Raw genomic sequence first — 26,727 nt, 5'->3', positions numbered from 1 at the left:
GTGGAATGAACATGTCTTTTGGTTACTCTCTAAGTAAAACTCTTAACATGTTTCATCATGGATGCTATTTATTCCATTTACCTTCAACACAGCTAACAGGTTACTAACTTTTAGGATTCTACTGGTGTCTCTCAACCTACTTGCCTACTTAACAGCTGTATCTCTTTGCTTGTTTTTCTTGTTTTCCAAAGCAGAAGTGAACAGTCTAAAATATGGCACGCTCACCATACAATGTATTAAATGAATAAAACAAAAGGCATGGAACTAAAAAAAGAAACTTTGTATTTAAAAAATACAGTTCTACATCAAATAATGAGTTCCACAATTTTCAAGTAGTGATTATCTTAATAATTTGAGTTCTAACTCTAAAGTGGTATGAAAACATCTGTGAAGTGCAGGCGTGGTGGTGCACACCTGAAGTCCTAGCTACTGGGGAGGCTGAAGCGGAAGGATCGCTCGAGCCCAGCGATTCAAGGTCGAGTAACGAGATCGCGGCTCAAAAAGAAAAATCCGCAGTGACTATTGCTGCTGTAGCGACCCGTGGCGCTTAGACACGCGGGAACTCAGACCCCCACCCGCCTAGGAAAGTTCGCCCCTCCCGGCCGGCAGGGGGCACTCCCGCCGCTGGCCCCGCCCCTAAGCGCGGGCGCTGGGGGCGTTCCCGCCGCCAGGCATCAGCAATCTATCGGGGAGCGGCGGTGGTCGGCGTGGCGTGCTCGGTAGCGGCTTTGGGCGCCTGAGCACTTGCGGAGAGCAGACTGGCGCGGGCGGAGTGGTGAAGCGGCTGCAGCGGTGGTGTACGTCCAAGTTGCGGTGTCTGGTCCCAGAGCCGCAGCTGCACGAGCGAAGGGATGGCCGAGTCTTCGGACAAGCTCTACCGAGTCGAGTACGCCAAAAGCGGGCGGGCCTCTTGCAAGAAATGCAGCGAGAGCATCCCCAAGGACTCGCTCCGGATGGCCATCATGGTGCAGGTGCGGGGGTGGGGGGAGGGACGGAGCCGGGCGCTCGGCACAGCCCGGGGCGTCCCGGGCCGCTTTGTGGGCAGCGGGATGAGGCGCGTGGTCCCACCTGGTTAACTGTGTCGGGGCAGGAAGGACGGAGGACCGTCTCGGAACGCGCCAGGCCTGTGGCGCTGCCGCCGCCCCCCGTGGCCCTCCCGGTCGACCCTTCCGGGAGATTTTGCTGATCTTGCAAGAAAAGCCCGGGAAATAAGAGTTTTCAGCTAGCGGTACCATTTGCTCTGTAAAACTAAGAAACCACTTCTTTCTGGGTGGCGGAGTTCTTGTGTTATTGCCATTCGCCTCGGGGAAGAAAAAAAAATCTGTGCTACTCTGATTATGACCTACCTTCTGGAAGATTTTTGTCTTACATGGGTGGTGTCTATTGGCATGTGAGGATTTTTTCTTTTTTTCTTAAACCTATTTTTGGCTCTCATTTCAACACCCACACCCTCTCCTTTTTTATTTTAATTATGCAAAACTGCAAGGCAGTTTCGTTTCCCTGTAGTGAATTCACTTTGGACCTGATTTGTGATTGAAAAACCTTTTCCTCAAACTTTGCAGGTTCACAAATTCATTGTCCATGCTTTTGCAGCTGTCTGGTTTGAAGAAGAGTGGCTCTTGGGGCTTTCTTATCTAGGTTCTTTTGAAAGATTGGAGGGTCCCCTCTGGTGTTCTCTGAGGCTTCCAAGGTGGTTAGGGAAGTGTCCAGGTGCTGCAATGAAGGGGTGGGCTAGCAGGCCTTTGCCAGGGCCAGAGGTTCCTGCCTTCTCAGGTTTCCAGTTTGCTGTTGTCTGCCTTTGAAATTCTGGTTCAGTGTTGTCCCATTCCTCCCATCGTCAGCATAAGCTGTTACCCAAGCTCAGTGCTAATGGTCAAGGTAATTGATTTCCCTCTCTGCCCTGGACTGTAATGTGTTTCACGAATGACCTGATATTCCTCAAGGGATTTTTCAGTACTTGGGTAGAGGGCAGGAAAACATTTATCCAGTGGGTACCAAGGGCCAACTGTACTTCTGTTATCTCATTTCACAATATGGCAGGGACTGAGGCTGTCATCATGGAATCTTCAGGGCCTTCTGTCTCAGTACCTGGCACAGTACTTTTTCATTCTGTAGACATGTAAGTGCCTCATAAGCTCCAAGCACTGTTAACTAATACCTGTAATTACCGTTGGTGACAGAAATCACACGTACTGCTAACACACCTTTGCTTTGCTGCTGACATTCAGGATAGAAAATAAAATGATTTTATTTAGAGGTTAGGGAAGATAGATGTAGTTTGTTTATTTTTTAACAAAGAGGATAACAAGAGAATCAATCCTTCCGAGCTTGGGAAATATTGCTGTACAGGGTGGGTGGTACTTGGTGGAGCTGGGCACTACGCAGTGTGCCCAGGAGAGAACCCAAGATGTCTTAGCCAAGTGTGGGAGCTTTAGAGTTCTTGTTCACAGAAGTAGGGCAGGAAGATGAGACTGGAGAAATAGATAGGACATAAGATTTGAAGAACAGTGAAGAGCGAGTCTCTCCACCATACCCAGGGTCTTTGATCTTTACCTTAAATGTATAGGCCTGCTCTTAAGTTCCCCCTGCTAGTGCCAGGGGTTCTTAACCTGGGTCTGTGGGTGACTGAATAATAGAACACAAGAGATCCCCAAGTTTAGGTAAGAAAAAATTCACATCTCATCCTTACTAATCTCTACATTAAGTTCATTATTTTCTCCAGTCATCAATATTAGCAGCAAATCAAAGGTATTTTACCTGGGATTTTTGTCACAACAAGAGACATTTTCAAATCACTTTACAGCTGGGGATTGCTCAAAATAGCATACATAATCGTGACTACTTCAGAATTACCGTTAGTTATGAGTGGTAAAGCTTATAGATTAATGTACCCCGAAAGCGCTTTTTTAATGTTTTGATAATTATTTCAGTATAGTTTCCTGTGTTTATTATGCATTTCAGGTGTTACTCCAAAAAAAGGACTTTCTTAGGCCTCACCGTTCAGCCAGATGATCCTCTTAGTGGGAAGTATGGGCAGAAACCCAAGTATAGCCAGTGTACTGAGAAAAGAAGAGGAGGAGGAGGCTGCTGCTGCTGCTGCTGGGAATTCCAGGAAGGTTCCTGAGAGGAACCTGAACCTGATAAAATTTAGCATTCTGGGACCTCCTTCCCTTTACTAGATAGAAACTCTTTATTATTCAAAGTTAGCTTGGTTTTTCTGTAGTTGTAATTGGAAATTTTAATTCAGAATTTAAAGTTGGTCCTATAGGCTGAGCTGTGGAAGCCAAAAAGAAAGAAGTCATTCTTCTCGGTGCTTGAATTTAAATACCTTCTTTTACATTTGTATGGGGGGATTGTTCTCCAAGCAACCAATACCTGATACTTTTTAGCTGTCTTGCCTTGAGGCAGCCTCAGAGAGAGGAGCTGGGACCTCGGGTGGGGTGTTTTGACTGGGAGGGGTGGTGGGCCTGTGAGTTCCTCAGCCCTGAGCATTCTTGGCACACAGCACAGTCGTCTGTCTGTGTAGACAGGCAGGTGGTGTGGCCTTTTTACACAGAAGAAATAGTGAAGGTTTGGGATGGCTGGGTGAGGACTCATCTGTGGTGTGAGCCCTTGGGCAGTGCCTCTCAGATGCCCAGTACTCAACACAGCACCCAGACCAAGGAGCAGAAGGTATGGGGCCCCCAGCACAGCCAGGAAGAAATGCTACAGGCACATGTCCTCTTTTGCGCAAGGGTAGTCTGAGCTTGCCAAGGAGGGGTTGACCAGGGAAGGTTCCAGGTAGAGCCAAGTTGAAGCCACTTTTGGTGTCCTTGACAGCCAGATGCTTGGGGATCTGCATGGACTTCCTGGTGAGATCTGGTGGAGTGAGAACATGGGTTTTCTCACAGAAATGCTATTTGTCATCTAGTTTTGGGGGCCCATCTTTTCTTTTTTTTTAATATTTATTTTTTAGTTGTAGTTGGACACAACACCTTTATTTCACTTGTTTATTTTTGTATGTGGTGCTGAGGATCAAATCCAGGGTCTTGCACGTCCAAGGCGAGCGCTCTACCACTGAGCCACAACCCCAGCCCATGGGGTGGAGGGGGTGCATCTTTTCTGCTGTTTCCCATTTTTCCCCCCTCTAGATTTAGGGGGAGAAAATTATCTCCTTTTCCTAAAAGAGAGGCAGATCATTCTGTGTCAGGGCTCTCTAACCCTGTTATTGCTCAGTGCTTCCCTCACAGAAGTTAATTCATTCCATTTATCTGTCTGACTGCTGCAAACTTGACACTTTTTTCTGACACATTTTCTCTGCCTTTCTCATTATCTGGGTCTTGTTCCTCATTATTGGTAACTGCAGAAGCATTTAAAGAGCCGCTTTCTAGGCTGTCCAGGCCCTTTGAGTCCAAAGGTGACTGCTGTGGCTGTCTGGCCTTTCCCAGCAGGTGCAGTGGGGCCAGGACACCAAACGGGTGCCTTGCACATTTCACTAGTCTGTGCAGCAAATCGCTAATGTGGAATAACAAGGAGCTAAAAGGGACACAAGCCAGAGATCTGTTGTAGGACACTACCACTTCATGGCAGTAGTCAGCCACAGTTCTCTAAGCTGTTGGGATTTTGAGGAGGAACATAGGATAGAAGTGTTGTTAATCATTTACGTGCAGCTCCTTGTGGGATATGTGGAGGACACAGACCAGGCCATTTTAGAGAAGGGAACATTCACTGTGATGCCGTACACAGAAGCTGGGGTGGTCTGGCAAGCCTGAGTTGCGGGTTGAATGCTCACTCACCACCTCTGATTCCTTGCCTTTCAGTCACCCATGTTTGATGGAAAAATCCCACACTGGTACCACTTTTCCTGCTTCTGGAAGGTGGGCCACTCTATCCGGCAGCCTGACCTTGAGATAGACGGGTTCTCTGAGCTGCGCTGGGATGACCAGCAGAAGGTCAAGAAGACTGCGGAGGCTGGAGGAGTGACTGGTGCGTACACAGAGGGAGGGCTTGGGAGTTTGTCTCCCCCCTTCCCAAAGCTTCCAGAGGGTCTTTTTTGGAGGGAGCAAAGAATGTCCCCCATCTTTCCTTTTGTGTCTCACATAGGTGGTTCAGGAGCCCAGTGCCCTTGTGTTTTAGCAACAGCTCCTCAACCTGCCTTGCCTGGAGCGTGTTTGGCCTTTTACTTTTCACATGTTTGAGATGTAGCTCTTAATGATTATTTAGTCTGGTTTACTTTGTGTTTTAGAGCAGTTTGAGTTTTCATAGCAAAATTGAGTAAAAGTACAAAAGTAGAGTTCCCATTACCATCAGTTTTTCCCCCACCTCAACGGTACATGTATTACAGTCGGTGAACATACATTGAGACATTATTTTCCAGCATTCGTAAATTCACTGCCTTAAAATCTTCTGTGCAAGACTGGGGATGTGGCTCAGTGGTAGAGCACTTGCCTGGTGTGCATAAACCCCTGGTTTTCATCCCTAGCACCACAAAAAAAAAAAAAAAAAGAAGAAATAAACAAAATCCTCTGTGCTATGCCTGTTCATCCCTTCCTTCCCACTAAGCCCTGGAAATCACAAATCTTTTTATTGTTTCCATAGTTTCTTCTGATGTCTTAGCCCATGTCATGTCAGGTTACATAGGAAACAGCATAAAGCAAAGCGATTAAATTCCTTATTATGAGAAGAAATCCTGAGGCAAGACAGAGTAGAAAGGGAAGGAGGAAGGTGATATCCATGGTATAATCAAGGGATTGGTTCCAGGATTCCAGATGCTCATGACTATTATATAAAATGTTGTAGTGTTTGCATACAACCTACACCCATTCTCTTGTATACCTGAAGTCATCTCTAGTTTACTCACAATGCCTGTGCAAATAGTTGTTACACTGTAGTAATTAAGGATAATGAGGAGGAAAAAAGTGTACATGTTTACTATAGAGGTGACCTTCTCCTTACCTCTTGCCAAAATATTTTTTATCTACAATTGATTGAATCCATGGATGCAAAATCCACAAAGGGCCAACTATGTATGGCAGCATGTCAGGCTGACCATAGTTTCATAAGAAATAGTCAGTTGCCTCCAAACAGGTCTTCACCACCAAGCTTCAGGAAGACCCTTGAAGAGGAAGGAGGATGTGTTATCACCCCTATTGGACCAGGCTCACCTGAGTGCAGTTGTTCCTGTGCACTTTGAGTGTGGTACTCAGCCTCAGAGTATCTGGCAATCAGATCTCACATCAAAGACTTCCTGGATTTGTGGTTGTTTGTTTGTTGTTTTGATTTGGGGGGCTGTTTTCTTGTTTGTTTTTTTTATACCAGGGATTGTAGCACTTTACCATGGAGCTACATCTCCAGCACTTATTATTTTTTTACTTTGAGACAGGGTCTCACTAAGTTACTGAGGCTAGCTTTAAATTTGCAATTCTCCTGCCTCAGCCTTCCAAGTCACTAGGATTACAGGCATGTATCACCTTGCCCAGCGACTCCCTGGGTTTGATGGAGATGGCCTGTTGGTCAGAGCTGTGGCCTGACCCTTACCCTGAGATAGTGGCAACCTTAGGGAACAAGGCTGTGGCCCCAGCAGCCATGGCCTCCATGGAGTAAGTAGCCCAAGTCTGGGAAGAGGAATGAGCCCAAGGACGTAGATGAATTGGACCAGGACATGTAGTTTTATGGTTCTTTTTGTTTTTTTCATTTAAACATTTGATCTGTTTGGAATTTGTGCTGGTGTGTGATGTGAGGAATGCCTCCAATTTTACTTTTTCCAGGCAGCAGCCGAGTTTTTCCAGTTCCACTTATTGAATAGTTTATCATCTTCCCCACTGATAAAGAGGACTTGTTATTTATAAAAATTCCTGCGTTTGGGGGTCCTTAAATTTTCTGTTCCAGTGGTCAGTTTGTTCAAGTTTCTGTGTTTATGTACACATATACACATACACAGTTTTTTGGGAAACTTTAGTTTACAGCACAATGGAACAAAGTGCATAGATTTTCCATATACCCTTTGCTTAGTCCTCCATAGCCTCCCCCTCGGCCAACAGCCTGCACCAGAGTAGCACACTTGTTAGAATCAGTGAACCTACTTTGCACATCATTATTACCCAAAGTCCATAGTTTACGTTAGGGTTCACTTTATTTTATTCATTCATTTATTTATGTGCAATGCTGAGAATCACACACAAGGCAAGTACTCTGCCACTGAGCCACAACCGCATTCCCATTCTGTGGGTTTTGACAAATGTATTTTGAATGTGTTTACTTTTACAGTGTCATAGATTAGTTTCACTGCTCTAAAAATTTCCTGTGCTCTGCCTGTTCATTGCTCCCTCCTCCCTAACCCATGGCCTTCACTGATCTTTTTTTTTACTGACTCCCTTGTTTTGCCTTTTCCTCAAAGAAATGTAGTTAGAATCTTATTACTAGGCTTCTTGCACTTAGTAATAGGCATTGAAGGTTCCTCTCAATCTTTTCTGATAGCTTGTTTCTTGTTAGTGCTAAGTAATCCTCCATCAAATGGCTGGCTGTACCTTATTTTATCTGTTTACCTGCTGAAGGAGATCTTGATTGTTTCTGAGTTTGGGCAGTTATAAACAAAACTGCTATAAATGTCTGCAGATTTTCATGTCAATATATTTTCAACTCCTTTGTGTAGATGCATGATTGCTATATCTTAGGGTAAAAGTATATTCAGTTTGGTAAGAAACTGCCAAACTATCTTCAAAAATGGCTGACCCGCTCTATAGTCCCAGTAGTTGAATGAGAATTCCTGTCTATCCACATCTCTGCTGGTATTCTGTTTTGAATTTTGGCCATTATGGAAGGTGTATAGTATTTTATTATTGCTTTATGTTTTCCTAGTGCTGTAATAATTTTTCACATGCTTATTTGTCATCTGTATGTCTTTGGTGAGGTGTCTGTTTAGATCATCAGCCCATTTTTAATTGGGTTGTTTTCTTACCACTAAGCTTTGAATCCTTTTGTATTTTGGGGTGGGGCCTGTGGCTCACTGGTGGAGTACTTGCCTAGCATGCATAGGCCCTGGTTCCATTTCCAACATGGAGTGGGGTGGGTCTTTGTGTACTTATGATAATAGCTGTTTATCAGATAATATCTTTTGCAGATACTTTCTCCCAGTATATGACTGGTCTTTTTTTTTCAATGTCTTTCATAGTACAGAAGTTTTTAAATTTTAGTGAAGTCTTGCTTATCAGTTACTTCTTTCATGGATTTTACCTTTGGGGTTTATCTAAAATGTCAGCACTAGACCCAGAGTCATAACAGGTTTTCTCTTGTTATCTTCTAGTTTTATGTTTTACATTTAGGTCTGTGATCCATTTTGAGTTGTCTTTCATGAACAGTTGAAGATCTGTATCTAGATTCTTGTTTGGCGTGGGGGTGGGTTTTTTTTTGTTTTGTTTTGTTTTGTTTTGTTGTATATGAATGTCCGATTTAGCACCATTTGTTGAAAAGACTCTTTTCTCCATTATTAACTTTGCTTCTTTGCCAAAGATCAGTGGGCTGTATTTATGTGGGTCTATTTCTGGGCTGTCTGTTCTGTTACTTGTTTATCCTTTAGCTACCCTGTCTTGATTGCAGTAGCTAACTGTAAGCCTTAAAGTCCAGTAGAGTCTATCCTCCAACATTGTTCCTCTTCAGTATTGTCTTGGCTATTCTTAACCTTTTTTCCTCTCCATGTAAACTTCAGAAGTCAGTTACAGTGTCCACAAACTAACTCTCTGGATGCCTTTAAATTTTTATTTTAAAAAATTTTTGGTATGCTAGGGATTGAACCCAGGGCCTTGTACCTGTAGACAAGCACTCTACCATTGATCTCCAATGCCCAGCCCCACATTTAAATGATAAGAATCACTTTTCATTGCATTTTGAAGGAAATAATCTGAAACTACCTCCTAACCTTCTCCCTTCCTAAATTGGCCCAGTTTAACCTGTTCTCATGACTCCAGGATGTCGCTCCTTTCTTCCCCAGGGAGCTGTTTGTGTCTGTGCTAAAGTGTGCTTCCTCTCTTTGCTCAGCCTTCTTGCAGTTGTTGGTATGTGTGGCTCCAAATGTTTTTGTCTGCTGAAAATTGAAAGATCAGTAACACCTCAGAATCTTGAGCAAATTTGCCAAGAATGACTCTACATGTGTCTGTTTTAGCAGAGAATTAATTTATTAAAATTTTTCTTGGTCTGTGGCTCTTTTCCCTTTTGAATTCAGGATAACAGAAGTTGCAGACTTAAAGACCTAAATATATTATGTTTAGTTATAATTAAAATATATCAAATTATAATTTTTATAACATGAAAAGGCATATTAATTTTGTTGTAAATATATTTCATGAAACCATTATAACCATAAAATTAAGATACTACTAATTGCCCAGGGATTTTTTAATCCAAAAGGCCTAACATGCTATTTCTAGGCATAATGAAAAATTTAATTCAATCTAGACCTTTAATGTAGATTAATATTGTGAAATGTCTTCTTTATAAAATATTGTTTTAGTACTCATTCTCCTTTTGTTGTTGTTGTTTTATAAAATACATATAAGAAAATTTTTGTCATTTTAACAATTTCAAAATGTACAGTTGATGGCGTTAAATACATTCACATTACCATCACCATCATCCATCTCTAGAATCTTTTGACTTTCCACACTGAAACTCGGTACCCATTAAACAACAGTCCCCATTCTTCACTCTCCTCAGCCCCTGGTAACCACTGTTTTTTCTATCTGAACTGTACTATTCTAGATACCCCATGTGAGTGGAATCATGCAATATTTGTCCTTTTGTGATTGATGTCTTCCAGGTTTACTCAATGTTGTAATGTGTCAGAGTTTACTTCCTTAATAATATTTCATTCATTGTATAAACATTTCGTTTATCCATTCACATGTCATTGAATATTTGGGGTGGTTTTCACATTTGGCTGTTATAAATAATGCTGCCATGAACAGATGTGTACACATATTAGTGAGAGACTCTGCTTTTACTTCTCTGCTATATATACCAGAATTGAAATCCCTGGGTCATTCAGTAATTCTGTATTTTTTGAGGAGCCTCTATACTGTTGTCCATAGGAGTTATACCATTTTAAATTTCCACCAGCAATATGTAAGAGTTCCAAATTCTCCACATTCTTAACTAACCATTTTATTTATTTAAAATAGCCATCCCAATGTGTGTGAAGTGATATCTCATTGTGGTTTTGATTTACAGTTCGATGATATTGAACTCTGTGTTACTTTTACATCTTGATATTTACTCTTTTTTTGTTTAAATTACAGATTTTCATCATTAATTTTAAGAGATAAGTAAGATTCATTTATTCAGGTCTTACCAAATTTCATGTACCATTCCAGGCATTTAATATCTATTCATTCAGCCCTTGCAGTAGGTCTCAAGGCAGACTAAGGAGTCTAAGGCACAGAGAAGTCAGGTAGACAGCACTCAGTTAATACTGGTGGTAAGTCCTAAACCGAATTCACATCCAGGCTGTGCTGATTTTAAGACCAGAATTATGACCTTTTAGCTAAATTGAAAAATAGAGCTGCTATAAACATCTTATACATCCTGGGCATCTGTCCAGTTGTTCCTTCAATCTCAAGAAGTGGAATTACTGCTCAGAGGATGAACAGATTTAAGACCTCCTCATGTACGTGCCAAATTGCCTTCCAGAAAGGTTGCATCATGTATGCTTGTATCAGTAATACTTGATATACCTATTTCTGTACTTCCACGCCATTCTGAAAGTATTCTCTCTCTCTCTCTCTCTCTCTCTCTCTCTCTCTCTCTCTCTCTCTCTTTTTTTTTTTTTTGGTGGGTGTATAACAATATATCAGATATAACAATATATCTATAGATATATTGTTTTGTTGTTGTATCCAAAGTATCTTTTTTATTTCATTCCTAGTGAGGTAGAACATTTTGTCATGTGTTTGCTAGCTTATTATTGTTGTTGTTGTTATTAATTTATTTTTTACTTGTAGATGGACACAGTACCTTTATTTATTTACCTGTGGTGCTGAGGATTGAACCCAGGGCCTCACTCATGCTAGGCAAGTGCTGCACCACTGAGCCATAACCTCAGCCTGCTAGCTTTTTTTTTTTTTAAGTCCTTGGGTTCAACATCCAGTAATACAAACTTGACATTGAAAATGTTTGAGAATAACAAAATCATGGCATTTGCAGGGAAATGGATGGCACTAGAGCAGATTATGCTAAGCGAAGTTAGCCAATCCCTAGAAAACAAATGCCTAATGTCTTCTCTGATATAAGGGAGGTGACTCAAAACAGAGTAGGAAAGGAAGAGCATGAGAAGAAAATTACCACGAAATAAGGAAAAGAGGTGGGAGGGAGAAGGGGAATTGCACGGAAAACAAAAGGAGACCCTCATGGGTTCACAAAATACATATACGATGGTGTGAAGGGGAAGGGAAGAAAAAGAGAGAGAGATAAGTGTCACAGTAGAATGGGTAGAGAATAGTGAGGGGAGGGGAGGGAGGGATAGGGAGGGCAGCAGAATACAACTGACACTAGGATTGCTGTATGTATACACATGGATGTATAACCAATGTGATCCTGCAATTTGTACACGTGAAAAAATGAGAATTCATACCTTATTTGAATCAAATGTATGATATGTCAAGATCATTGTATTGTCTTGAGCAACTAATAAAAAAAAGAAAACAAGAAAATGTTTGAGAACATTTCTATACTGAGCATGTATAGAATTTTACTCTTTGTTATTATTCATTCCCTAAACAATGCAGTATAGCAAATATTTACATAGCATTTACATTGTATTATGTATTTCAGTTATCTGGAGATGATTTTAAATATATGTAAGAACCCACATAGGTTTATGTGGAGGTACTAGGCCATTTTATAGAAGGGATTTGAGCATCCTTGGATTTAATATTGTTGTGGGCCTAGAAACTGATCCCTCACAGATACTGAGGAACGCCTACATTAACCTGTGTCCTTGCTCATTTTTTCTTTTGAGCTATTTTTTCTTTTCTTATGAATTGTAGAAGATGCTGTCATAACATTTTACAAGTAGTTTTCCAGTTTAATCTTTTTAACTAATATGTCTTTTGCCACATTAAAATTTCACTAATGTTCATGTCTTCTCATTTATAGTATTTGTCTTTGGTATTAGTTGTATTTGGAATTTTTAAAATAATTTACACAGTTATATGTACATATCACAAGTATGTATTTCAGTTTTTTTCAGCTCAGTTAGTTTTGACAAATGAACACCCATCTAATGCCTATCCTATCAAATTGTAGAATATTTCTTTAAACACTAAGAAACAATGTTTGAAGAACATCATTTTAGTTTTTATTATTTTTCCATTCACGTTGTTGCAAATGTCAGGGTTTCATTCTTTTTTCATGGTAATGGTATTTTATAATTACGCAGTGTATACATGTTTCAAATATTACATAATGGTACCTCATTACATCTTCTATGTTTGGGTTTTTTTTTTTTTTTTTTTTATAACTTTATTTTTTAATGTGGTTCTCAGGATCGAACCCAGTACCTCACCCATGCTTGACAAGTACTCTACCACTCAGCCCCAGCCCCAGCCCTGTTTTGTAGTTTATTTAGTGACAAGGTCTCACTGAGTTGCTTAGTGCCTTGCTTTTGCTGAGGCTGGCTTTGAACTCCCAGTCCTCCTTTCTCACCCTCCTGAGCTGCGTCCAGCTAATTAAAAATTTTTTAAATTTTAAAGTAAAAGGTGGAGGAGGGTTTCTTGTTTGATAAATTGAAAAAAAAAATGTAGAACATTTCTGTTGCATCATAAAGTTCCCTCTGTGCCCTTTTCTGGTCATCCTTCCCCTCCCCAGGAAACCATTTGATTTCTTGTGTGTGCTGGGGGTGCTGGGCGTTGAAGCCAGGGCCTTGTTCGTGCAAGGCAAGCCCTCTACCAACTGAGCTATATCCCCAGCCCCCACTGTTTTGATTTCTAACCCCATAGATTAATTTTGGTGTGTGTATGGGTTTTTTGTTTGTTTTTGTTTTTGTTTTTCCTTTCGTTTGGTTTGTACCAGGGATTGAATCCAGGGGCATTCAACCACTGAGCACATCCCTAGCCCTTTTATTTTGAGACAGGGTCTCACTAAGTTGCTTAGAGCCTCACTAAATTGCTGAGGCTGGCTTTGAACTTGTGATCCTCCTGCTTCTGTCTCCCTGAGGTGCTGGAATTACAGGCATGCACCACCGTGCCCAGCCCTCATAGATTGATTTTGCTTGGCTTAGAGTTTCAGGGGGAAAAGCATTTGTGTGCTCTCTTGTGTTTCTTTCATTTAGCAGGCAAGATACTCATCTAGGTTATTTCACGTGTCATTAGTTAGTCCTTTTTTATTGTAGTCTTTTATGTCACAATTTATCCAGTTTTCTGTTGGTGACTTTTAGGTTGTTGCCATGAAGACTATTACCAATACAGCTGCATGTGTATACAAGTCTGTGTGTATACTTGTGCTTTCATTTCTTTTGGGTAAATATCTAGGAATGGAATGGGTAATCATGTGATGGATATATGTGCTGCTCATTTGAGAAACTGCCACACAAAGTGCCAGTCATAAATGAGAATTTCAGTCCCTCCACATTGTTAGCGACACTTGGTGTGGTCACTTTTTAAAAATATTGGCCATCCCAATGAGCTGTCTTAATCTAACATTGATGAAGGTTGAACATCCATAATCCAAAAAAATAGGAAACGTTCCAAAATACAAAACTTTGAGCATGAACACACCACCACAAATGGGACAATCATATGACAGGTCAACATCAAAATGCTGGTATCATAGACATCATGTAAAATTACCTTTAGGTTTTGTGTGTAATGTGTACATAGTATACATAGAACATCAATATCATGCTTAGACTTCCATCCTATCCCAGAGATATCTCATTGTGTATATGCAAATATTTAAAAAAATTTTTTTAAGTACAAAACAGTTCTGGTCCCTAGTATTTCAGATAAGGGTTACATGACCTATATCATCATGGTTTTAAGTTGTACTTCTCTTTAAGAGTTCTTGGTATATTCTAGATGCACATATTGTGAGTACCCTCTCCCTCTCAGTAGCTTGCCTTTTTAGTTTAATTATTGATATTTTTGGAACAGGAGTTTTTGATTTTCATGAAGTGCTTGTTGTCTCATATAAGAAATCTTTGCCTATTCTAAGATCAAAGATATACTTTTTTGTTTTCTTCTAAAAGTTTTGTGAGTTTAACTTTCACATTTGGATTTGTAATCTATGTTAAATGTATGAAGAAGAGGTCGTTTGGGTTTTTCCCTATGTGGATAGGCTATTCTAATGCCATTTTCTTGAAAAAGCTTGGTTCTCTCATTGAATTGTTGGGTCTATGTCTGGATTCTGTTTGGTTCTGTTGATTTGTCTAGTAGTACCACAGTGTTTTAAGTACTGTAACTTTTTAGTAACTCATGTAATTCCTCCAACTTTGTTCTTTTACAATATCATTTTGGCATTTCTAGGTCTTTTGCAATTCCTTGTACACTTAAGCTTATTAATTTCCTCAAAAAAGCCTGCTAGAAACTTGATTGACATCATATTAAATCTGTGGACCAAATTTCAGATAGTTGACATCTTAACAAGTTGATCTTTGCAATCCATGAACATGATACATTCCTCATTTTATTTAGATTTTGTTTAATTTCAGTAAAGACAGTTTTCAGTGCAGAGATCTGTGTTACTTTTGTTAAATTTATTTCTTTGAGTATGTGTATCGTAGTGCTATTTAAGTAGCTGTGTGCTCTCATTTTTTTCAGTGTTTATATCTATTATGTAGAAATGTTATATATTTGTAGATTGAGCTGTGTCCTTTAAATTTGCTAAATTTATTTAATAGTCCTGGTAGTTTTTTTGTATATTCCTATGGATGTCCCACAAATGCAGTCATGTCGTTTACAGACAGATGACTTTGCTTATTTTTTCTAAACTTAACACCTTTCCCTTTTTTTTTTTGCTCTAACTATACTAGGATCTCCACTGCAGTGTTAAATGGTAGTACTAATAGGACAGCCTTGTCTGATTCCTGATCTTCAGAGAGACATTCAGCCTTAGAATTTATTTTTATCTAAGCAAAGAATCTAGCTTTTGTCCCAAATGGTTGGCCAGTACCGTCAAATCACTCATTGAATGATTTAACCTTTCCCCAACAATTTAAAATGATACCTTTAGAGCTGGGGTTGTGGCTCAGTGATAGAGTGCTCGTTTAGCACGAGCGAGGCCCTGGGTTCGATACTCAGCACCACATAAAAATAAATTAAATAAAGGTATTGTGCCCAACTACAACTAAAAAATAAATATTTTTAAAAAATAAAATGATACCTTTACCGTGTATTTAATTTTTATGTATCTTTATGTTTGATCTGAATCAAGATTTTTTTTTTAACCTTGATAAATAAAGTATAATGAAAATTAGAAGGCTGAGTAAGAATATTGCTCCAGGATTTTAAGGTAAATACTTATTACCAAAGCCTGTGTTGGAACTCCAGAGTAAAAGGAGAATGGTGGAAAGCTCTGCAGCTCACCACCAGCCAATATGATGCTGTTCCTGAGAGCTTGTCTGAGAAAAGACACGTTATTATCAGAAAAGAAGCTCTATTAAGCAGCCATAGTAAACAGAGATGAAATAGATAAATTGTAGTTCCTCAAAACACAAAGGTGTCCTGGGGAGAGGTGCTGGGGAGGTGATGGGGGAGGTTTGGGGAGCTGTACTATGAAACTGTTGACACGATCATTGCAGTATGTTCATTGTTCAGGTAAAGGCCAGGATGGAGTTGGCAGCAAGGCAGAGAAGACACTGGGTGACTTTGCAGCAGAGTATGCCAAGTCCAACAGAAGCACGTGCAAGGGGTGTATGGAGAAAATAGAAAAGGTGAGCACTTGGTGATGCAAATGTCTGTACTTTATGGAATGCTTGCATTGGATAACTTAAGAAAAAAAGAAGAAGCAGGCTTTAGGTGCTACTGAACAAGTAGTGACTAAAAATATAGTGAGGATCCTAGTAGAGACTGGAGATGGCAGTGACTTTTCTTCCAGGCATGTTGGGCCTTGCTTACTCACAGTCCAGTCTTCAGGTACATAGTGCCTCATCTCTTGGGACACCTGGGAGGGTTTGGAAAGCATTAACACAGGAGGTTCCCCCTGGAATGGGATGGGTCTTGCTTTGTGGCAGATTTAAGTTTAAGAAATAGTTTCCGTCTTATGAGCCTTCACCTTTCTTTTGTTTAATCAGAGAAACTTCATTAACCAAACTTCCCTACCAATTCGAGTCACTAAAGACTGAACAGTCCAACAGAATAGATGGCTGGCTGTGGGTGGGGTGGAAGGGAAGGCCTGCATCCTCCAATCTTCTTTCCCTTCTCTGATGTTACATATACTTATTCATAGAAAGTTTCTACCCCCTCGAGGTATTATACACTGTCTTAGTTAACTTCCTGTTGCTATGATAAAATACTTGAGATAAACCAGCTTAAAAGTAGGAAAAGTTTTATTTTGCCTTACCATTTCAGAGGTTTCAGTCCAGAACTGATAGGGCCTGTACATCATGGTGAGAACATACCCAAGAGGTGTCTGTTTACCTCATAGTGGTCATGAAGCAAAGACAGAGATAGGAAGGGTCTTCCTTATCCTCTTTAGGGCATGCCCCCATGACCTAACGTCTATGAGGCATCACTTTCCAATAGTGTCACCAAGCCTTCAACACATGTGCCTTTGGGGAATACTTGAGCCAAACTACATCATATAGGAAATTGACAAAAATATGGACATGCTGGATCTTTTCAAGTCCTTTAACTGCCAAAAATTGGAGGCAAAAATTAAGGTTCTCTTCATCTCAAGAAATGCCAGATGCTATGTGCTGTTGAGTTTTGCTTGGCCTGCAATGGAGTTCTGTGTATTTTTAGCAGCCCTTATGGTTTCTCTAGATCTGTGCCTCACAGGCATGAAACTCCCAGGAATGCCATGCCTAACAAGGGCAGGTTGGCAAGATGGGCTCTTGCCTCTGAGTTTATTACTGTTTCTTGGTGGAGGCTTCTATGTGTGGAGACCAGAAAGTACATGGGAGGGTGAAACAAGCAAAAAAGTTCCTCTTGAGGCTGGGGTTGTTGCTCAGTGTTAGCATGCTCACCTAGCATGCGTGAGACACTGGGTTCGATCCTCAGCACCATGTAAAAATAAAGACAATAAAGTCCATCAACAACTAAAAAAAACATATTTTTTAAAAAAAAAGTTCCTCTTGGGATAGGGAGCTGCACTGGGGGGCCAGCCAGATGTTGTGTGAGATCCAAGTTGAGCCCAGCACAACACATCAGGTATTCTTATGCCTGCTTTAGGTCAGCATCCTCAGGGAAATGTTCTCAGTCCCTTACTGTCCCCATTCAAAATGGGATGCAGATCCTTATGGGTAACATAATCCTTGGTGACATAAGAGCTAAAACTTCACAGTAGTGTTTGAGTTGCTGGCCAGGCCTTGACCCCAAAGCCTTTTGCCAGTTGGAACACAGGCTGGCCTTCTGCATGTTCACTGCACTGCTTTGACACTCCCTATACCACATTCTGCTTTTCCCACAGGGCCAGGTGCGCCTGTCCAAGAAGATGCTAGACCCAGAGAAGCCACAGCTGGGCATGATTGACCGCTGGTACCACCCAAACTGCTTTGTCAAGAACAGGGAGGAACTGGGCTTCCGGCCTGAGTACAGCGCCAGCCAGCTCAAGGGTTTCAGCCTCCTTTCAGTGGAGGATAAGGAAGCTTTGAAGAAGCAGCTCCCAGGAATTAAGAGTGAAGGGTGGGTGGAGCTTGGTTGCTAGGTGGGGGTATTAAGGGAGGCCTAAAGACCTTATAAATTCTGTACTGTTTCTTGTTTTCCTTGGATGACTGTCAGAAATCTAGGGAGATATAGACTAATGCATGGTGACTGCAGGGTTGTGAGAGCGACACATTAAGACCACCACTCTGTACTGTTGAGTATTCCCCTTGCCTAGGTCATTGCCATGGTTCCTCTGATCCCCTCACTACCCACCTTCATTGTCTCCTTAGCATCCTATAGGCATGTGTGTTCCTGTGTAACTGGGTCTCAAGGATGGTACTGAGGGAATCATGCACATTTGTCAGCAGTGACTGGCAGTGGGTAATGAGCTCCCCATCTTGGAGTTGAGAACCTTGAGTCCATAGGCAGCCCCTCTCCTTCCTATTGACCCTTTGCTGGCCCCTCAGTCCCAGAGAGAGTGGCTTGTTAATGAGCACACCAAGGGCAATGTGGCAGTGCTGGTGCATGCTCCTGGGACAGCAGCTGGGCCATGGTCATCAAGCAGTCTCATGCATTATTTCAGTTAATAACACACAAGCTCATTACACTGGCACATATGACTCTGGAATGTGTAAGAAAACCAGCAAACCAGGCCCATAAATGAAGTCCTCAGGGTGTTGCATGTGTGATATGGATGTAGGGATTCACCAGCCACATTTATGTATGATACCAAAATGCTACACATTTGGTTTGTCAGGCACTGAAGTCTCCTGTAATTGGGCTATTTTATCTGGTTATCATCACAATAGCATTCTCTCCCTATTTTGTGGATGAGGAAAATATAAAAGTTTGAACTTAGTTCTCTGTTGGCCAGGACAGACTGGTTAGAAGGGCTTTCACCTGTCACTTCTTGTTTAGGTTCTGAGTACAGTCCCATCTCTGGTAATGGTCTCCTGGCCTTGGGAGCAGCCTTGTGTTTTAGCTCCAGAAACTCAGTGATGGCACCCGTGTTTGTCTGCAATCCTTGCCTTTCAGCTGTGGAGTCCCCACCAGAACTTTCCTAGTGATTTTGTACCTAGAGTTTTGAAATCAAATGGGTCCTGAGCTCTGAAACCTCTAACCAGTTGTTCTAAGGCCCCAGAACAAATTTCAGCTCACCTCCTTGGGTGGTAGAGTATATTATGAAATGGATAGTCTCCTGCCTTCTTGGTTGCAAATACTGCCTGAGTGTTTGACCAGAAGTTCCTAAGAGCCCTGAGTGGGACACATTGCAGGTAAGTGACAAGCATGTGGAGGGCCCAATATTAGGAGTTAAAATGATATTGAATTGTGTCATTACACATCATTAGGTGTCTGTTTCAATGACTGGTTCTTTTATATCCCATGTCTCCTTCAGAAAGAGAAAAGGTGATGAGGTGGATGGAGTAGATGAAGTGGCCAAGAAGAAGTCTAAAAAAGACAAAGACAAGGACAGTAAGCTTGAAAAGGCCCTCAAAGTGAGTTCCAAGCTTTGTCTCCTTTCATCATTCTGTTTCATTCTCCTCGTTCTGGGAAGAAAATTCAAGGAAATATGTCCCACTTACTAGGATAGGATCTTTAAGAATTCTCAGATTGATAACCTTTGTTGATAGTCTGGCTTTCTTCCCAGTTAGATTTCCTCCCCTCAAATATAAGATTTTCATTTGGAGGAGAACCCACAATTTGGTCATAGGTTCCAAGCCTGTATCCAGGCTCAGACAGACAAAGCACTCAGTCCTCACTAACCAGACTCGGCTAGGGAGGGAGAATCATGCTTCATCCTAATTGGGCCTTGCTATACATTCTACACCTTTGGGGATACTTGCAAACATAAGAAACCAAGTATTAAATTCAAGGATACTAGAGGTTCACAACATGGACAAGTGTTTTGAAGATTTGAAGAGAGAAAGTTTTTCTACTTTATTTTATTTTTTTTAATTTTTTGGTACCAGGGATTGAACTCAGGGACACTCAACCACTGAGCCACATCCCCAGCCCAACTCTCACTGAGTTGCTTAGCACCTTGCTTTTGCTGAGGCTGGTTTTGAACTTGTGATCCTCCTGTCTCATCCTCCCTAGCCCCTTAGATTATAGTTGTTTGTGCCACCATACCCAACTTCAATTTTTAAATGAAGGTCTCAATAAGCAAAGAAGTGGAAGGCATGTGATGAAAGAGGAGAGATACTGGGTGTTTAGGAAATTAAAACAGTTGATCTCTTCCTGGGAACATGATTTGTGTGAGCCATGTGCTTGGGTCTCTTGTGTGAGTGTTCAGATTTTGCTGGTGAGATAAAAATTAGAGCTGAGTATGGTGGTGCACACCTGTAATCCTAGCAACTCTGAAGGTTGAGGCAGTAGGATCACAAGTTCAAAACCAGCCTTAGCAATTTAGTGAGGCCCTCAACAACTTAGCAAGACCCTGTCTCAAAATAAATAAATTTTAAAGCATTGGAAGCAATTTCTGATCTGGTTTCAATTGCTTATTAAGAATCACAAATTTGGGGCTGGGGTTGTGGCTCAGCAGTAGAGCACTCTCCTAGCACGTGCGAGGCCCTGAGTTCGATCCTCAGCATCACATAAAAATAAGTAAATAAAATAAAGGTATTGTGTCCAACTATAACTAAAAAGTAAAATATTTAAAAAATTTTTTTTTAAAAAGAATCATAAATTTTTTATTGTTTTGGGTTAATAATTAATTTATTTATTTATTTATTTATGGTGCTGGGAATTAAACTCAAGACACTCAACCACTGGGCCACATCCCTAGCCCTATTAGAGACAGGGTCTCACTGAGTTGCTAACTGCCTTGCTGTTGCTGAGGCTGGCTTTGAACTTGTGATCCTCCTGAGTCAGCCTCCCAACTGCTAGGATTATAGGCATGCACCACCACACTCAGCAAAAAAAGAACCTATTGTGTGCCATTCTGAATTTTCCCTTCATTTAGTTGGGTGTTATTCTCTCTCTATTGTTGCCAGAGATGTAAAGAAAGAAGAATAAATTGCTCCCTTAGCCTTCCCACCCTGGTACCTCTGTTTCTGCTGGCTTCTCTTCCTTGGTTGTGAAGAAAATAGTTCAGATACTTTCATTTAATCCTATGCCCACTACACTTTTTCCTTGCACCTCCTTATCTCCTTGTGTCTTTACCTCAGCATGTCCCCTGCTACAGGGAGGGTGAGAGTGTTGTTGAGAGCCTTTAAACATGGAACTGGGAAGCAAGCTAAGTGTATAACTGCAGCTTCACCAGAGGAGTTCAGATGCTCACTTGGTACTGATAGCAACACCATGGGGTATGGTAGGGCTGGCATTGTCATCTCCATTTTACAGAGGTGGGATCTGTGACTGAGCTGGTGCATAATACCCACCCTCCTAGGAAAGAGGAAGCTCATCCTGGCCTTCACTCTAAAACAAACAGGCTGATACTTGCCTCAGCAAGGTGGTTGTGAGAATAAATGAAATGATATGTGCAAGTGTCTCACAGAGGACATAAACATTAAAGTCAAGATTTAGCCAGGCATAGTGGCACACTTGTAATCTAAGCAACTCAGGAGGGTTAGGCAGGAAGATTATAATTTTAAGGCCAGCTTGGTTGACTTAGGGAAACCCTGTCTCAAAAAAATAAAGAACAACTGGGAAGCAGTTCCATGGAAGAGTGCCCTGGATTCAGTCCCCAGTACTACAATAAAATGAATAAAATTAAGACTAAAATTCCATTTCCAAAAGAGCTTAAATATATTCTTGCATGATTCTGAATACAGTGTAATATTAGGAGAACTAGTGCTTGGAAATCACTGGAAGAATAGCCATATTTTACCTCCTTTAATTGCTGGGTAAATGTGGACCCTGAGTCCAACCTAGAACTTCCCAGGCTCTTCTCTGTATCTCCTGGTATTGGTTTATTAGGGATTGGTTGCGGGGCCTCTGGGGACTTGGTTTCAGCTTTCCCCATGCCCCAAGTAGTCTCTCCTCCCCACCTTGTAGAGTATTCTTCAAGAGACCACACTTCAGTTTTAATTTAATATCCACATGAGTGTGACTGGGAGTAGAAGTTTGCTAGCCCACCTTGGGGAGGCAACACAGTTGATTCATAAGTGTAGATTTGGAGGCTGAAGGCTGGGGGCAGACTCTTTGAGTTGGCTTCCTCTTTTTGAAAAGAGCTGGTCTCTGACCTGCTGGGTCTTGTCCATAGGCCCAGAATGACCTGATCTGGAACATCAAGGATGAGCTAAAGAAAGTGTGTTCAACAAATGACCTGAAAGAACTGCTCATCTTCAACAAGCAGCAAGTGCCTTCCGGGGAGTCCGCGGTGAGCTGCCTTTGTGTTAAGTGGGACGTACGTGTGAGGTCAACCCTGTCGATTTGGAATGACTGTCTCATGGAGCATGGGAGGCCCTCCATTTGAACACCAGCTGGTATTAACTGAGAGGAGTAAAACTTCTGTAGTTGTGTTGCACGGTCATCATTGCCATCAAGGTCAGCATTTCCCTGGGACAAATGGCGTGGACTTTCTTAGACCAAACTAAACATTACCATTTGTCATTCTTAGAATTTTGGTGAGGACTAACATGAGACATATATTTACCTTGTGTGTGTTCATGCCACGTGCTTTGCACTGTCTGCTGCCTCTGCCAAAACTCCCCAGGATTGCCAAGCCTGCAGAAGGCGTAGATTTAAGAAAACATGGGAACTCAGTGGCATGCCCATGTGCCACTGGTTTTTCCCATTTCCTCTTCCCTGCTGTTAGGCTCTGGAGCTGAGCTTGGCACAGCAACTTGTGTAGTAGCAGTGGATGCTCTGGACTCTGTCCTGCTTTCTAAGTCCCTGAGGGGAGGAGAGGCTGCAGGATCCCTTGACTTGGAGATAAAGTCTCTGAAAGTTTGAGAACCCACATCTCATTGTTAAACAGCTGCCCAGGGCTGCTGTGAGCCCCTGTGACAGGCCTCTGCAGTGAGTGAGGTCTGCATAAGGCCTTCCATTGCACATTAGTAACTGTCCTTTATTGGAGTGCTTCCTTTCCTCTCTGACATTTCTTCAATGGCTTCAGATCTTGGACCGAGTTGCTGATGGCATAGCGTTTGGAGCCCTACTTCCCTGCGAGGAATGCTCTGGCCAGCTGGTCTTCAAGAGCGATGCTTATTACTGTACTGGGGATGTCACTGCCTGGACCAAGTGTGTGGTCAAGACACAGACACCAAATCGAAAGGAATGGGTAACCCCAAAGGTAAGGGATTGGGAGCATCTTTATCTCTGCCTTCTGGCCTTGTCCACCCTTGTCCACTAATGACATAGTTCCTATGTCATTAGACTTCTTTACAGCTGGGCCATCCTCATCAGAATACAGAATAAAATTTTATTTATTAGTTCTATACGTTAGCAAACCACATAGCTATGGAACCAAAGCACCTGTAAGTGTGAAGTTTGAGGTTTGTCTGGCTAGTGTAAAACCTTGCTTGCAAAGACCATGAAATATTTTTACTTTTATTCTCATGTGCCTACTGTGAGCCGGTACGAGGGATTTAGGATGAGTAAACAGTAATTCCTGCCTTTAAGATTGGAGAGTTTTTCTCAAGAGCATATCCTTGCCTTAGTGCTAAAGAATTGGGTCTTGTGTTCACATGGCTCCTCAAATCAAGCATTTTCTTCATTTAAATGGAACTCTATTGAATTCTCAGATATTCAGGACACAGAAAGCCTCAGTTGGAAAGCCTTCTTTGGAACTCTACTGGTGGGGATCTGACAGGATCTCACCTGTTTGCTCAGACTCAGGTCACCTGTTCCCTGTCCCTGTGTGTGGAACATTTGAAACAGTGGCATATAGTAAGCTGTTAAGCACCAACTGTTCCACACCTAGAACTGAACTTCCATTTTGGGTTGGTTTTTTGTTTGTAGTTTTGTTTTATCTTGGATTTTGTGGGGGGGTTTGTTTTATTTGTTTGTTTGGTTTGTTTTGTTTTTGTGATGCTGGGGTTAAAACCCAGGGCCTTGTGCATGCTGGCAAGCACTCTACCACTGAGCCACATCCCCAGCCCTTTACTTCCATGTTTCTCCTGGCCATTGTCTCACTTGCCTCTCTGTTCACTGCAGTAATTCTCTCCCTCCCAGTCTCTTCTTTTTACCTGAGTGGTCACTCTAAAGCGCTTCTGACCCTGGCACTTTCCTCATCCTTAAAACCTTAATAGTGATTCCTCAATATTCCCAGTTTTTCTAATTTTAAATCTTACAGCTTCCTATTTTTATGTTCCTTTTACTATCCTCAGTGAGAAAATATTAAGATGGCAATAAGCATAATGAAGTTCTTTGCATTATACATACCAATTACAAAGCATCTATGTACATTTTTAGAAGGTATGTACATGGGACTGGAGTTGTGGCTTAGTGGTAGAGCGCTTGCTTCACATGCATGAGGTACTGGGTTCCATTCTCAGCACCACATAAAAATAAATAAATAAAATAAAGATACTGTGTCCATCTATAACTAAAAAAAAATAATACTATTTTTTTAAAAAAGGGTATGTGCATATGTGAGACATTTTTCCTTCTTGCACTATTTGCTGCCTATGTGGATTTGTGAGATCAGTGGCTATTTCTCCCAGGTGCTTTTCTGACAGAATTGAGGTCAGCTCCTTCGTGTCCCCCAGAGTGCTCATGATCTGGCCTGTGGCCCTTCTGCAGCCTTTGTGCCTTCCTTCTCCCATGCCCTTCACACTCATGGACACACACTCTTCCCATCTCAGTCTCTCTTTTACACTCCCAGCAATGGGGAACTACCCAGGGTTCCATACAGGCCATCGTTTGTTACTCTGATGTCCCTTCCTAGGCAGTTCCCTGCTTTTTCATCTCCTAGCAGTCTCAGGAGGTTGCTTCCTATAAGTGTCCTCCCATCATCTCCAGTCTTCATCATCTTAGCTTGTCAAGAACTGAGCTCCTGTGATAAAGTTTGCCTATCTATATCTGACTCCCAGAACCAGACTCAACCTCATTCTTGGGGTTGGAAACTGTCTTTAACTTCTCTGCAGTACGTGGCACTTACTGTCAGAAGCTGTCTGTCCATTACCTCAGCTGGCGTTCACTGTGCATGGACTTAGCTGGAAAAGGTGGTTTCACTTGGGTGAAGACTTAGGAACATAGGAACTGGGGTCCTTCCCCAGAGCTTCCTATGTTTGAAATTTACCTACCTAGAGCAAGACCCATTGTAAATCACCTGAGATGAAGACTGAACCATGCTGACAGAAGCATTCACAATAAAGGTTGTAGGGCACTCTATCTATTTGTTTGCTTTCTAAGAAAGGAAGGGACTTGCCTTCATTTCCTGGTGTTTGTAGTCTTATGGGGCTTTCAATCTTGGGATGGGCATTTCACTCCAGAAAGGCCTAGTGATCAAAGGAGGAATTCAAGAATAGGGTTGGAGAGGTTGCAAGTATAGGTCCCTGGGGCAATTTCCCTGGCCTTATTGTCAAAAGATTTTTATCATAAAGTCAGATTGATGCCAGCTGTCTCATGAACATAGAAGTACTAGAAATAAGTATCATAGCAGCAATAAGGTGTCTTTCAGTCTGGCAGTTGCACATTTTTCTATTTTATGTTCTTTAGTATAAGAAGGAAAAAGATTGCATAGGCCAAATCTCCTTTGGTATTAGGTGATTATTTCAAAAGTTAGCTGGTTTCTTAAAAAACTAAAATTTGTGTTCTTCAGGAATTCCGAGAAATCTCTTACCTCAAAAAATTGAAGGTTAAAAAGCAGGACCGGCTATTTCCCCCAGAGACCAGTGCTCCAGTGGCAGTGGCACCCCCACCCTCTTCAGCCTCAACACCTGCTGCTGTGAACTCCTCTGCTCCAGCAGGTATAGCTCTGGGAGCAACTGTGGGCCAAGCCTACCGTAGCTACTCAGGGAGATGAATTTGCCTCCATGCTGCAGGGACAAGGAGTTGGTGAATAGGATTTTTGGGGGGCGGGGGGTCTCTGCTGATAATGTGGGGAAGCCCTTGGGCCCCCTCCCTTACCTGGGACCTCTCCTGGGGCAGGGATAGGGGACATTAACAATATAAAGTCCTCAAAAGCAAATGACTTTCTTACTCTTTTAAGCTTAGAGAGGGGCTCCTGGCCTGTACTCCCTGCAGTGGTGTTTGGTGTGTCCTTCCTGCACTGCGGAGCCTCCTTCCAGGCCTTGATTCCCACCCTGTACCCACCAGCGCTTTGGACCCAGTGTTCTACTTGATACCTATTATATACAGAGTTAGAGAAAGTTCTTGATCAGTATTAGACTTGCTTCAAGCCAAGACAGACAGATGAAAGGCAGAAGAGACCCTCTGGTTATTTACTCAGGGATTCGCTCTAATAGTGAAGGCCACAGTGTTGTGGGTGGAGGATGAGTTTCCACCCCAGAATACTGGTCACTGTCGTGCACCACCCTGCTGCTTGCAGCCTGGGTTCAGGTGCACATGTGGGAGGAATGTTCTGGTCCCTCTTTTCAGGGTCCCCTCCTTTGCTTTCCCCTCATTTACATCCAAATTGATGATTTTGTTCTCTGTGGAGACCGTGGCCAGTTTTCAGTGAAGTTCTGTCAGTGTCTCTAATATCTGCCTTCTGAGAGAGAGCAGGAAGGACCTCTCCCTACATCTTCCTGTCCAGGCACTGTGTTAACCAACACTTTGTTCCTATCTGCAGCAAACAGAAGGCAGCCCCTATCCAGCCCATCTACCCTGGACACTCCAGCACCAGCCTACCTTTTTTTGCTTAGAATGATTTTGCTCAGTTTGATTGTGCTGACCAAAACCTTGAGCAGTTGTCACAGACATGTCTAATTTTTAAATAAGAATTGCAGTTTGTTTTAAATAGGAGGTGGGTTGAGAGGAATCAAAGAAGATATTAGGAGCTCACGTGACCTACCCTCTGCCTACTCCACTCTGACCTCCTGGTCCCTCATCCCCAAGTGCATTCGTCTTC

The 26,727-nt window shown here is 42.0% G+C and overlaps 1 protein-coding gene across 1 annotated transcript in view; it reads left to right on the top strand.

Annotated features, from left to right (window-relative positions):
• The first annotated feature begins 688 nt into the window (after positions 1-688).
• Positions 689-26,727, top strand: part of Parp1 (poly(ADP-ribose) polymerase 1) — a 44,634-nt gene continuing 18,595 nt past the window's right edge. The window contains exons 1-8 of the mRNA XM_046419564.2: positions 689-971; positions 4,800-4,965; positions 15,780-15,895; positions 17,593-17,807; positions 19,165-19,264; positions 21,973-22,089; positions 22,828-23,004; positions 25,477-25,624. Coding sequence (XP_046275520.1) covers positions 852-971; positions 4,800-4,965; positions 15,780-15,895; positions 17,593-17,807; positions 19,165-19,264; positions 21,973-22,089; positions 22,828-23,004; positions 25,477-25,624 — 1,159 coding nt within the window. The 5' untranslated portion in view covers positions 689-851. The remainder of the gene's footprint in view (positions 972-4,799; positions 4,966-15,779; positions 15,896-17,592; positions 17,808-19,164; positions 19,265-21,972; positions 22,090-22,827; positions 23,005-25,476; positions 25,625-26,727) is intronic.

Source organism: Marmota monax, unplaced genomic scaffold (assembly GCF_021218885.2).
Source record: "Marmota monax isolate L192 unplaced genomic scaffold, Marmota_monax_Labrador192_F-V1.1 WCK01_AAM20220418_F8-fsc00153, whole genome shotgun sequence".
NCBI lineage: Eukaryota > Metazoa > Chordata > Mammalia > Rodentia > Sciuridae > Marmota > Marmota monax.
Note: the sequence above shows the minus strand (reverse complement) of the source record. Positions and strands in the feature narration are given on the sequence as shown.